General features: G+C 43.2%; 1 protein-coding gene across 6 annotated transcripts in view; it reads left to right on the plus strand.

Annotated features, from left to right (window-relative positions):
* Nucleotides 1-13,833, plus strand: part of Pbx1 (PBX homeobox 1) — a 310,086-nt gene that overhangs the window by 239,750 nt on the left and 56,503 nt on the right. For 4 of the 6 annotated variants that reach the window (XM_041662260.1, XM_041662259.1, XM_041662261.1 and 1 more), the window contains 3 exons: nucleotides 2,550-2,709; nucleotides 9,339-9,451; nucleotides 10,803-10,892. In XM_041662260.1, coding sequence (XP_041518194.1) covers nucleotides 2,550-2,709; nucleotides 9,339-9,451; nucleotides 10,803-10,892 — 363 coding nt within the window. The remainder of the gene's footprint in view (nucleotides 1-2,549; nucleotides 2,710-9,338; nucleotides 9,452-10,802; nucleotides 10,893-13,833) is intronic. The other 2 variants (XM_041662263.1, XM_041662262.1) reach the window with 1 other exon arrangement.

The raw sequence follows: 13,833 nt of genomic DNA on the forward strand, positions 1-13,833 counted from the left end.
TGTTACTGTTGTTGTTTTTTGGGGGCTCACCACCCTGCTCCCAAATAAATACACAGAGACTTATTCTTACTTATGAATGCCCAGCCTTAGCTTGGCTTAGTTTTGACAGCTTTTCTTAACTTAAATTATCCATCTACCTTTTGCCTCTGGACTTCTACTTTTCTCTATTCTATATGCCTTTCTGTACTTCTTACTCTGTGGCTGGCTGTGTGGCTGAGTAAATGGCCCCTGGCATCCTTCTCTCCCCTTTTTCTCATGCCTCACCTTACTTCTTCTATTTATTCGCTCTGCCTGGAGCCCCGCTTATCTCTCTCCTGCCTAGCTATTGACCATTCAGCTCTTTATTAGACCAATCAGGTGTTTTGGACAGGCAAAGTCACACAGCTTCACAGAGTTAAACAAATGCAACATAAAAGAACACGTCACATCTTTGCATCATTAAACTAATATTCCACAAGAGTATGGTCCTTTGGCCCCAGCAGCACCACCACCACCACCACCGCAGCAGCAGCAGCAGCAGCAGGAGGAAGATATCACCTGTGAGCTGTGAGAAACACAGCCCCTAGAGTCTATACCAACCCTGTATCCGAATCTTTGAGACTAGGGCCTAGAATCTGTTTTCACAAACCATCTGTGAATACTTAACTCAGAAAAGCACCATTCCACGCACTCCCAGCTACAAATGTAACTCCATTTGAATATCCAGATGGGGCTTTTGTCCCGGAACACTAAACTCATGTATATCACTTCCCCCTGGATTTTGCCATGGCTCTGCCCATAGGCTCTTGAAACATAACGTGCTTGAGATGTAAATCAAACACTTCCCACAAAACTTATTATTCTTTCTGTATTGGCTGACTCATGCTATCTCATCCATACGCATCCCTAGTGCCTGACACATATTAGGCCGTTAGTCTATGACAGTTGAGTATTAATTAAGGAAACACCGACTCTACATATTATCTGAGATAGATGATAGCGCTATGTAGACACTGTAGGAAATGCCAGAGTCTTCCAAATAAGGCCTCTTCTAATGTAAACAGGAAGTCTTTTGCAAAACACAGCCCTGGACCTGGGTCATTTCTTTCTTCCCGGAAGGTCCTTCTAAACCACCTTCATCTTTCCCTCTTTTCTCCAGTTGCTTTTGAAATACGCTCCAACCCCTTTTTCCACCCCCACCCCCGTTACACATAGAAATCAATAAGCAATAATAATTGTGATTGATTCATATGAACAGTGAAACTTAGATCAAGAGGAATTTGAATTTTAGAGTGCAGGTAGACTTGGCACGGCCCTAAGTCGTACTCAGAAGCGCCCTTCCTCCTCCAATTTAGCTCTGCTTTTCTGCATCTGCAACAAATAAAACAATTTAGTATTGAATTTTTTACTCTCTTGTTTGCTAATATTGCACTGGTTTAGTTTGATTTTCATAATAAAGATTGGCCTTTCTGCTGCAGTGTGAGCCACGTAGGCCTTTGACTGTTAGCTAGTCGGATAAGATGTGTTAGCTTTGTGAATGCATTCAAAAATAAGGTGGTTTTACCTTACAGTTTCTTTATCTGCCATTGTTGATGGAAGGTTGACTATGAAATCTATATGTGGTATGTTTGTTACGTGTGTGATCAATTTGCTCTTCCCTCATCAGTTTTCAGAGTTTGTTTTGTAATTAGATAAAAGCCACAATCCTGTGGTCCAAAATCACATTGAAATGTAAGGTGTTATTAGATGTCCCTCCCCGAGGCAGAACTTGGGGGATATACGTCAGCGTATGCCCCAACTCCTTTCTTGTAGAAGTCTTTGTAAAAATGGGGAAGAAGTATCCACTGAAGTTGAGCCATGACAGCTGCTCTGAGCCATAGGAAGGAAATAGATGAACAAAAGAAAGTAAATTAGGTTTATTGTGTTCATCGGTTTTAACATTTGAAAGCAGGAATTCAAAGTAATAATTAGTTGTATGCATCAATTGCTTGGCTTCTTTTGTTCCATACATAAGGCCAAACTTTGTGTAAGGCAATGAGAGAAACTATGTTGATAAAGTCTATAGCACAATACAGCTAAGAATCAAAGTTTATAGTAAGATCATTTAACTGATAAAAATTTCAACTTAGTGTATGCATAAAAGCATCCATATACTGGTATAGATTTATGTGAACATTTTAAAAGTCTGTATTTTGATTGTACAATGACAGCTTTAGCATTGCTTTGAAAAAGAGCAAACAAACAAACAAAATAAATGTTTATTTAAATATCATAAGTTAGGAAATAAGCAAATGGAAAATTCTAAGTTGAAGAGTCCCAGCTTCAGTGAGCAAGTCTTCCATAGAAGAGTAGCTGTCATAGCGCTCTTGTGGGATTTTAGAGAACCCACAGTAGGTCATTGCTCTTTTTGAGGAGCTGCCTTTACTTCCGTGGTTTTAACTGATAGTACAAAAGCCATAAGTGAGGTCATAGTATTCCAGCCCTCCCAGCCCTTCCCAGACTCTTACGTTTCTCTGCAGCGTCTTCTGAAGGGTAAAATGCTAATTCTGCCATCTCTCCTACCACTCCAGGTATCAAACTGGTTTGGAAATAAGCGGATCCGGTACAAGAAGAACATAGGTAAATTTCAAGAGGAAGCCAATATTTATGCTGCCAAAACGGCTGTCACTGCCACCAATGTGTCAGCCCACGGAAGCCAAGCTAACTCGCCCTCCACTCCCAACTCAGCGGGTTAGTTTCTTCTTTAATTCGGGGGGATTGTTCTCAATTTGTATATTTGTTTTTCCTACTTTGAGACTTTAATTCTTACAATTTTTTTGGTTCATCGATTTATACATTCAATTATTATTTGTTGTTAGTGACACTTTTGGGTTTTGTTGTCAAATCAAAAGGGTGATGTGTTTGTGAGATGGGGCTGTCTCCAGGTTTACGTTGTAATGCATTTGTTTACCTTAAAAATGGAGGTACATTGTTTGGCTTTCATGAGTCCTCTAAACTCCCAGATCAAACTGAACGCTTAGAGGCTGTTCCTTTGGGTTCTCATATGATGTTTCTGTCCTCCTTTACCTTGCTGTCCCCGTAGTATAATGTCTGGGTCTTCTGCTGGCATTCATTCTGTGCAGGAATGTCTGCGCTTCTAGCAAAGATCTCCTTAGCAAATTCTAATGCAGAGCCAGGCTACAGTATTTCCTCGGTGCTGTTTAGAGATATTATTCTCTATTGTTTTGTTTTATTGGCTTTCTTTATGAAAACTTTCGGGAAAATTGCAAGCTGTTAATTCAGACCTTTCAGACTTGAGTGTTCATATTATAATTTCAATCATTTACCCTGGATCTAAGTTTTATTTCCGCAAACATGCATTGCACCACTAAATGCAGACTTTAGGCTGACCTAGAAGTACATATGGGAAATGCCCCCATCACTTCTGAATTTCCATGATTCCAGTAAAAGTCAGTAATATAGGAAATATAACCTTCATGCTTGCATTCTGTAGAAAGCATATTGAGACTTCTACTGGAGTGGATAAAGGGAACACAGACATTTCTGTATTAAATATGTTTAGTATCAGTCATCCTTCTCCATAACAGATGAAATATATTTATTTGGAATGTGTAATGCACTTCTAAGTCTGATGATACCAATACTAGCAAATCTAATTATATCGCATCATAATATGGTTGCAAATCTGGTTTTTCTGGGATTTCTTTGAGCATATCATGACTTTAACCTCACAGTGTAGCGGTTCACAAAAGGGCTTCTTCCTGCCCTTTGCCGCCTTTGTCACTGGCTACCTTTAGGGCCCCACTCACTTCTTCTGTGAGCCTCTCTTTGAACTAATTTGTTAGCATCAGGTTCTCCAAGGCCCTGGGCTATATACCACCAAGATCTTCTTTTGTTTAATTGGAATCACGCATGAAGAGAGCCCTTGGCTTTGTAACCCTTCCCATCATACAACACTGACTAATGTGATCCAGTTCTATGTTTCTCAGACATGCAGGCCAGGTGACCCCGAAGAACACACTTATGTTTGACATTTCTGTTGGTTTTGATGTTGGTGTTGTTGTTGGCCAGTGTTCTTCTTCCTCGTCATGGTGTGGTTGATAAAGGATCCAGGCTAACAGGTTCAATAACCAGAGTTTCCTCCTTTCGTTTCCAAGCTGGTCGATTATTAAAGATTTCATACCAGGCATCACAAGGCAAGCTGCAATGCTAGGCAGGCAGTCTCGCTTATCTCTGTGGAAGAAGTATAATTCTGTCAATATTAGCAAAAATGCACTCAGCACTCCTGCAGAGGTTATCATAATGCAAAACAGATATCAAAATGACTTTTTTTCCCTGTCCCTGCTCTATCTGCATCACAGATGGCTTCGTGTGATTTATGACTAGTCCTTAGAAGGGCCCTGTGGGCTCCCTTCATTACTAAATCCATAACTATTTTTCTTTCCTAAAGCCCTTAAAAAGAGAAAAGTAAGCATTTTAACCCCCACTCTGTGTTTAAGAATTATGTTGGCTCTTATAGAATGTCAGTCTGATTACAGTTTTCTAAGGAATTTTCTGGTGACTTAAACTTCGTATGACTATTCTCAGCACAAAGGACATTATTATGGAAAACTTGCGCTAAGGCTTCCAGTTGTGCCTAAGTTGTTGGAAATAATTTGCAGAGGAACCCTTTGTAGTGTTCTCTAATACAGAGACCAAAGGAAACACTATTGTAGATGTGTAATAGCTTGGAATTTTAGAAGATAGGTGTCTTAACAGGAAAAGGTATAAATGGGTTTTTCTGTATTTTCTTCAGCTTTTAGCAGCCTAAATCATGGCATAGAGTGGAGGATAAGTGCACAAACTTTTACATTGAGTGTTTATTATATCGTGTGCATTCTCTTCAGTAATTTCAAAGGAGAAACGGTAATGGAAAGAGATTGTAAATAAGAGGTTAATATATGAAAAGGTATTTGGGTAGGTTTTGAAGTCCTGGATTTTGGCACCCAGGACAGTTTTATGTTCTCAGTCTGGAAATGGAAATTCTCCCAGCATCTTTGCTTACTTTACATACTCATTTCCACTGCGCAAAAGACAATACTACAAATAAATCTCCTTCCTTCCCCTGGCTTTTGTGTAGGGAAGAGCACTCCAGGGTGGTTAGCGAGACCACACTTACATAGCCCCGTTTCTTCAGTAGACTTTGCCTCCTTTCCTGTAGCCTCACATCATAAAAATCACTTAGAGCTAGGTTCTGCCAGGGAATTTGCAAGTGTAGAGAGACTTTCAGCAGATGTTACTGTGTCTTCTAGAAGAGGTGGGCAAAACACATGCAGCGATGGGGAAGAATGAAAGGAAAACAGTTGAGAGAGAGGGTGTAGGGAACGAGAGGACCAATTGACATCATTGTAAAAAGCCTTGGGTATAACACAACCAGAAAAACCCTAAGTAATGAGCTCTCCTTTTCCCATGTTTGAAAAGATTATAAAAGCATGAACTGAAGACTCAGAAAAAGGCAAATGCTTTCATGGAAGCAACAGTGAGATGTGATTAGGTTTATATCTAGTAATAAGATCTGTCCTCTGTCCTCTCAGATGACATGGAGGTCTGGCTGAGTCAGGTCAATCACCTCATCCATGGGAAACATGTTGTTTTTAGATGACAGAAATTAAAGCAATATTTGCCAGTAGCTGCTTCATAAAATATATATGAAGAGGAGCCATGAGCTCATACTTTCAGACATTTTGAATTTTTTAAGACATATAACCTTTGTTGTGGGTCATTGGTTCTCAACTAGGGGTTAGTATGTAGCCTAGGAGACATTCAGTAGTATCTGAAGATGGTTTTCGTTGTCATCGTTTTAAAGGGTGTTACTGACATAAATAGTTGGAAATGAAGAGCCACTTAGCCATCCCACAAGGCATAAGATATTCCCCACAGCAAAGGATTATCCAGCCTACACTGTCAAGACTGGGAAACCATGCTCTGGGTTTAAGTTATATTTTATTATTAAGTTAGTTGGGTTTTATTGCACATTTGGGTTTTGTTTGTTTGTTTAGTTTTTCTGAACAAGCTTTAGACTCCTAAAGATGATTCGAAGTGAAAATACTATCTTCAGGAACTTGCCTTATGAAAATGGATGCTCGCACATTTTCATGTCATACTGCTTGCCCAAGCAAACACCTTAGAATCCTGAGTGATCCTTTATTTCTTCTCTGTCTAATTAAGTGCAGATGTCAGTCTGCACACACCTCAAGGATCTGTGTGTGTACACTTGCCTTCATTCCTAAGTCAAATTCAGGACCTTCTCACTGCTAGCACATCTTGAAGTGTGCTTCTAGTCTTTGCTAATTACTCCCCGCAGCCTGCAGATCAAGTGGCTGGGTGGTCTCAGCAAACCCGGTAATATGCAGCCACTCTTTGGGAATTCCACAGCACTTCCAAGAAAGCCGGGAAGGATGTGCTTCTCAGGAGGCTCTCCATTCAAGAAGCCATTTATTCCCACCCTTCAGTGCCGGGTGAAGAGCACACCACCATACTTTGGGACTTGTGTAGACTTTACTGTGGCACTAGACATACTTGGTCCCTTCCATCCACTCCATCACTGCCTCTAAATTCTCACCAGAGAGCCACGACAGTGCCATACCTGGGTGTACAGAGACCACGAAATGCTGAAACAGCACAGGCAAGAGCACGAGGGACGATTTCTACAATTACTGCTCTGACACAAATACATTTGTACAAGAAGTACATTTGTATGCGCATGTTTATCCCTGTGTATATTACACAGCCAGGCGTATTTACAATTTATCTATGCACATATATATATTTTTTAAATCATCTATGTCAATTGCAGTGTACATCTTGTAAATAAAGCACACTCCATGTCTGCATGCTTCTATGGACGCCATGCTCCTTGGCATCAGTGTAGCCCTTTGGGGATTTCTCCCATGGCACAGGTTATGTAGTGGTTACCAATAAACCCTCAGCCGGGCATACAGCATGTGTGATTGTTACATGGTATCTGAGAGTGGGAAAGAAATAAAATACCTGGGCTGCAAACTCATCACTTTGGAGCTAAGAAGCATGGGAAATCTGATGACATAAATATGGCTATTGTGTACGTTCTTGGTTCCAATATGTTACCGGACAAGACCTTTATATTGCAATGATTTTATTGCTTAGGCCATGTCTCTATGATTACAAACTTTATCTAATGGGGTCACAACTTGTCTGTCAATGCCTGGGTATGCTATACAGCCGTAAGAGTTTGATCTACAATACATGTTGCTTCTTCCATAGCTGGGGAAGATGGGTTCAAATATAGTGTGTCGTACTAATGGAGGGAAGTTACAGGCCAAATCTTCCCACTGACTGAATATAAATCACACATGAGATCTTATTCCTGTTTTGCTAAGATCCAGTGTTTCTAATTCCGCTTCGATAAGCTACAGAAAGAAATATGTGCCAGACGAGACACAGTCCTTTTGTTAATATTTAAGTTCTCTCTCAACCATGAAGATCGCCATTCCCTTTGCATAGAAAAGCAGAAATGAGAAGAGGGCTAGAGGCAGCCTCAGTTTTTATAGAAATACAGTTGCACAGCTTCTTGTATGAAGATGCACACTCCCTAGAACTAAGAATAATGGAGATGGTTCTTAACTGGTGGTTGTCCCCAAGATTACAAATGCCTGGTTCTCCTAAATGGCTCTTGTTGCAGACATGTCATGACACAGTATACAGTCATGTATCAACATGTAATGACACAGTATACAGTCGTTTATCAGTGTGTGATGACACAGTATACAGTCATGTATCAACATGTAATGACACAGTATACAGTCATGTATCAGTGTGTAATGACACAGTATACAGTCGTGTATCAGTGTGTGATGACACAGTATGCAGTCGTGTATCAGTGTGTGATGACACAGTATACAGTCGTGTATCAACGTGTAATGACACAGTATACAGTCATGTATCAACGTGTAATGACTCAGTATACAGTCGTGTATCAACGTGTAATGACTCAGTATACAGTCGTGTATCAACGTGTAATGACACAGTATACAGTCATGTATCAGTGTGTGATGACACAGTATACAGTCGTGTATCAGTGTGTGATGACACAGTATACAGTCGTGTATCAACGTGTAATGACACAGTATACAGTCATGTATCAGTTACTGGGGCAGAGAGGAGAACACACTGTTAAGGGACGGTTCTCCGAGGGAAAAGGAAAGGCCTTCTCCTCTTCTCCTCTGCTTAGCTGTGGACAGAATTGTAACTTGCAGGGTTTACATCCCTGTCTTGGGAGAAGAGACAGAATGCATCAGATGGGGGGCATGACTCATTGCTAGGTGACTCCCCATTGGTGGTGGCTGCCAGAAGACTCACACAAGAGCACAGGCTTAGAAGTCACACAGAGCAACTGACCTGGGTCCCTGAGGTCTCTTCTTTGCCAGGCTATTGTCATGTTTTTAACCAAACCTTGCACGTTGAGCTTTCTTTCCTTTGCATTGCACGATGAGTTCGGAGCTCCAATTAGCTTCCATAAGCCCTGGTGTTCAGGGTGAGCTTGGGCTAGGTTCGCCCCATAGGAGACTGTGGAAGGATCTAAAGCCAACCACATGGGACTTCCATCTCTGGGAGGTGAAAGCCCATGGCTGACCCCCCGTTCTGGAGACCCACTTTAAAAACCTCTAGAAGCATCTCATGCATGCTTGAAATTCTTGTCCTAGTATTCTGCTTCATCTTTCTGAATTCTGGCAACTGATAGGAAGAATGGGCCATTCTCACATATTCTTGAAATCTTTGTGGTTTCCAGATAGTAAGGAAGTTTCCCTTATTTCTAGAAACCGAGAGTATCAGTAGACTTTGGGAGACATTGCCTCTGTGCACGCTCCCATGTGCTGCCCCTGTGTGAGTAGATGGGGTCAGCAAAGCATATGCAGAATCCACAAAAGGTGTCCTGATGCTTAGTTATGGCGGCGGAAATATCATTGGTCAGCCCATACCACTGGCCACAATCTCTGTCTTTTTGACCTCCTGGCCAAGCCTAGAACATGAGAGCCATGAAAGCAAAATCTTACATAGACTACACGAGAAGAATTCAACTTCCCTTTCTCAGCTTCCAGTTGCTAGCAGAAAGCGGTCTCGATGACAACTTGTAGTGAGGGGTAGCTTCATGTAACAGCGACAGTGTGCACCCTCTTGCTTGCTCTGTTCTTCATGCTACTAACCAGGCTCTGTGGTTGTCGTTGTCGTCTTACATTTGATTTGCGGGGGTTGCTTTGCATGTCCTACTCCTCTTGGCTGTTGGTTGCGGGGTCAAGCCTTTTTCTTTCTGTGATTCAGGTGCCTCACTCTTTCCTTTCCAGGTTCTTCCAGTTCTTTTAACATGTCAAACTCTGGAGATTTGTTCATGAGCGTGCAGTCACTCAATGGGGATTCTTACCAAGGGGCCCAGGTTGGAGCCAACGTGCAATCACAGGTAGGGACCCAGCCAATATGCCACCAGGTGAATTCAGGAGTGTCCAAGAGCCTTCAGGTGTATCAGCTCCCTGCTCTGTCCAGACAGAGAGTAGCCAAAAAGAAAGGAAGGGAAAGGCAGATACACAGCAACCAAACCAAATCAAAACAAAACAAAATAGAAAATACAACCATTACCGTAGGGGAGCGTGTCCATGCTTTGTGAGTATGTTTGGCTCTGGCTTGTCAGTCACTCTAGGAAGGCAGGAAAAGAGGAAGTGCAGCGTGGGGTGAAGGAGGCCTGTGAGGCAGGTGGGACTGGCATCTTCATTTTTCTTCGAGGAGTAAGGATTTTCAGTCCACTCTCTCTTCCGAGTCTCATCTCATCTGCTGGTTTCCCATCTCCAGGCTTGGCTAACATAAAGAAGTCATCAGTGGTCAGGCAAATGCCCTGAGATCTCCTGTTTTCATTTTAAACTTTAAAATGACCAAGCCAACCAGCTTGACTAAACACATACGCTTAGTCACCCTTGAGGTCAGTGGACTCGAGTGTCTGATGATAAGACCACACTGGGAACCAAAAATCAGTCATGTGTAAAAACCTCAGTGCTACTTAGGAAAACTATCCGCCTTCAAGACAGATACCTCAGGAGGCCATCCTGCTATCTCAGCATGAAGTGTGATGCGAGAGGGTGAAGTCGTATGCTCTGGGTCACAATGACTTGGGAAGATATGAGCCACAGCTACCCATGTGTCCTATCCGGCACATGGGACAGAAAGCATTACGTGCCTGGAATAGACAGCTGGCTGGTGACTCAGCCCCTTGCGCAGGAAGCACTGCCTGAAAACAAATTTGAGGTGATACAGGCAGACTTTGGTCATGTGACCAAACGACTTACCATCATCCTTGATTAACAAACAAAACAAAAAACAAACAACAACAAGAAAAAAACTCGGTCTTTATCTCAGTCTCCTGTGACATGGCTGCCCAAGATTAAATGGAACCTTGGCTCTCCTACAAGTTGCATGGGATGATCTTTAGGGAAGAGAAGTGGCAGTGGGGGGAACATCTCCATCCTCTCCCCTCCACCCCCTCTAGCACCACAGTCCCTGTCACCTCACACAGCTCCGCAATCTGTCTGTTTGGGGAACCCAAGTTTGCTTTTACTGTTTCACTGAACTCCGAAGTAACAATGGATTTGTCATGAGGGGGAGTCCTGGCCTCTTCCTCATGGACTCTCCCCCCAGGAAGAGTATCTCCAAAATGATTGCTTTAATGTGGGATGCCACAGCAGTAGCCTGTGAGATGATAATGCGCCACATCTCCCCGCCCCCCCTCGACTAATTGCTTCTCTGTTGTTGCTTCTGTCTAGGTGGATACCCTTCGCCATGTTATCAGCCAGACAGGAGGATACAGTGACGGACTCGCAGCCAGTCAGATGTACAGTCCGCAGGGCATCAGTGTAAGCAAACAAGGCTCCCCGAACCCTTTGTTTCTATTCTATCACTGCCAATTATTTCAAAGCCACAGGGCCCAGAATGCCACTTAGTAGGGCTTGTCTTCCCTCTACAGTCACCTAGTTTCTTGTTTCTGTATTGGTCATGCCATCGGCAGCATCCGCCCCATGAAAAAAAGTGGTGATCGGGCAGGCTTCATGCAGGCAGCTGGCGTCTAGGGCTGTCAGACACAATCAGCGTTTGCGTGGCACCTGCGGCCACATGCATTCAGCTGAGAGGAGCTGCTAAACAGGTGACACCTAGTATAACAGTGGTAGGAAATGTCACCACAGTCTGAGACCAGGGCATCTGGAGAGGAAAGCCAGTGGCCCAGATCCATTGCGGCCAGGTTTGTGGCCATAAAAATAAAATACCTTTTTTTCCAAATCTGCCGATAGATGATTTTCAAGGATCGACACGAAGGTCTAGTATGTTGAAGGGACAGGGAGGGGGTGTGACCATCTTCCACTTGTTCTTGGGTGCGCTGGCGGCTCCTGACTAACATGAAAATTCATAGCGACAAGCTATGTCGCACAGAGTGAAATCGATCAGACAGACACAAGGAGAACCGAGTGTAGATTTGGGACAGCAATCCAACTTGATTTCTCAGATCAATCGTCTGCTATCTCAGCAGCGATGACAGCAGGCTGGGGCATGAGGGAAGCCTGGCAAAGGAGGCTGTCCTTTGGATCAGGGGTGATTTCCAGTCTTTTAGGGGTCGCGGGAGGTTCCGGTGGGATGATTGGCTTGGAACTGCTGAAAGAAAGCAGAGCTGTGGTTGGTTGATGAGAGTCATTGTTATTGTTTGTTGTCGTCGTGATTAAAGTAAGTTAGGAGTGGAAGGAAGGCAATGCAGTCCTGATTTAATAATGCGATCTCAGTCTGTTCTAATTGAGGCATAATGTCTACAAGGACATGGGGGATGGCCTCTTCAACTCTGCGTTGAGTCTCGTTCTACCCAATTATGGCAGATCTGGAAGGAATCAAGAGAAGAGCGCATCAGATGAAGAATAGTTCTTTTAAAGAGAGGAATGGCGGAGCTGATAGCTCCATCGGTCGAGTGCCTGCTTTGCAAACGTGAACACCTAAGCTGGACCCGTAGCACCCATGTAAAAACTCACCTGACAGCACATCCACAAACCCATCACTAGGGCGGCGGAGGCAGGCAGATCCCTACAGCTCCTTAGCGAGAGAGCCTAGTGAGAGAGACCTAGTCTTAAGACGTGAAGTGGAGCACAATCAAGGAAGAGAGCAGTTTTTAACCACTGGCCTCAGCATACACATACAACACGTGTACACTCACCCACGTGCACCCGTGCACACAGCCACACAAGCACATACACAAACTACTCACACGTAAAGAAGAGGAATTCTTATCCCATAGAAGAGAAAGTATGGATAATGGATAACAAGTTTAATGCTGCTCTCACAGAGAGGGATCGGCTTCATCAGGATAAGTTTACTGAGTAAAAGCACCAGGGAAATGGATTCCAAGTACCCACAATAATAGGTCCAAACTAGCCTTTGTGACAGTCAAGGTCTACCCACCACTAGAGAGCCTAAGACATGGATTGACTATCAGCTTGGTAAAAATATGGTAGCAGGGAGCCTGTCACTAGGTAATAAAAAAAATCGGGTGGGGGTTGCATATATTGTTGATTACAGTTAAGAATTCTTTTGGGGATGGGGGTTTCAAGGTTGGGTTTCTCTGTGTAACAGTCCTGGTTGTCCTGGAACTTGCTTTGTCGAGCAGGCTGACTTTGAACTCAGAGATTCTCCTGCCTCTGCTACCCGAGTGCTGGGATTAAAGGTATGCACCACCACCACCCAGCAAGTATTCTTTCTCATACTTTTGGCAGAATCTCTTCCGAGTTCAGTAGCCTAACTGTTGATCTCTCTTTGGGAAGAAAGGAAAGGCCAGCCTGTCTTGTTGAACATGCTTTGAACAGTCATGTCATTTCCTAGAAAAGTTCAGGGAAGAGATTCTTCCCATTGTTATCATTGTGTTGGTGGCGCCTTCCTGGGAAGTCTGCCTAGGGGAGCACAGGGTTCGATGTAGTACATGTGCTCTCAAAGGGAGTCTGAGTGAAGGCAGGAACTGGGTATCTGGCATTAAAGCCATGCATCTGTGTACCACTGAAAATTTGGGAGGTATTAGACTTTTCCAGAAATAATTTTGTGCACACGTGAAGGAGGAGAATATGAAAAAGGTATAAGATGTGGGGACAAAAATAGATAAACACAAACAAGAAAGCAAAGGAAGTACTTATGACTCAGTACGAGATGAGTCGAACCGTTTCTTATTTGGCATCTTATTTTTCCATCCAAACTGTTGCACTGTAGTGAGCAGGGCTGGATGGGGCCAGGGAAAGGAGATGTCCAGTATTGACCCTTTTGACATCATGCGTTGGGCTGGAGATCATTTCAGACAGAGTATAACAACCATGTGTAGACAATTATGTCTGATTACATAAGCCCAGCGCAAGACGAGGCTGGACGATGCCACTTGAAAGAGGCACTTGTGTGTATTTGCTTTCCCCCTATAAACTGTGCTTTATTTCTGAGTCTTTAATATACAGGCTAAGTGCATCAAAGGACAGCGGTGGTAGGATCTGTTGTCAGTTTAGGATTTGGTGTCAGTTTTTAAATGTGCCACCTGCAGAAGACGAGGCGTGTTGTAGCAAGATGTATTTTTAGATGTTGGTATTAGAAGCTGGGGCACGGGCATATACAGAGTAGGGTTCTAGCCGCCAAGATAGAAAAAGAGAAAAAGGGAGGAGACCCAAGAAGAGACAAGGACAGGAATGAAAGATCCGAGCCAAAAAGCAAAAATAAACAATCCCTAAAACCAAAGCAGCAATGGAATTCCCAGCTGGGCTCTGGGTTGTGTCTCATTTGATGGAGGAC

Source organism: Microtus oregoni, unplaced genomic scaffold (assembly GCF_018167655.1).
Source record: "Microtus oregoni isolate MIOR12 unplaced genomic scaffold, Mior012 000013F_ref0000133, whole genome shotgun sequence".
NCBI classification, from domain to species: Eukaryota; Metazoa; Chordata; class Mammalia; order Rodentia; family Cricetidae; genus Microtus; species Microtus oregoni.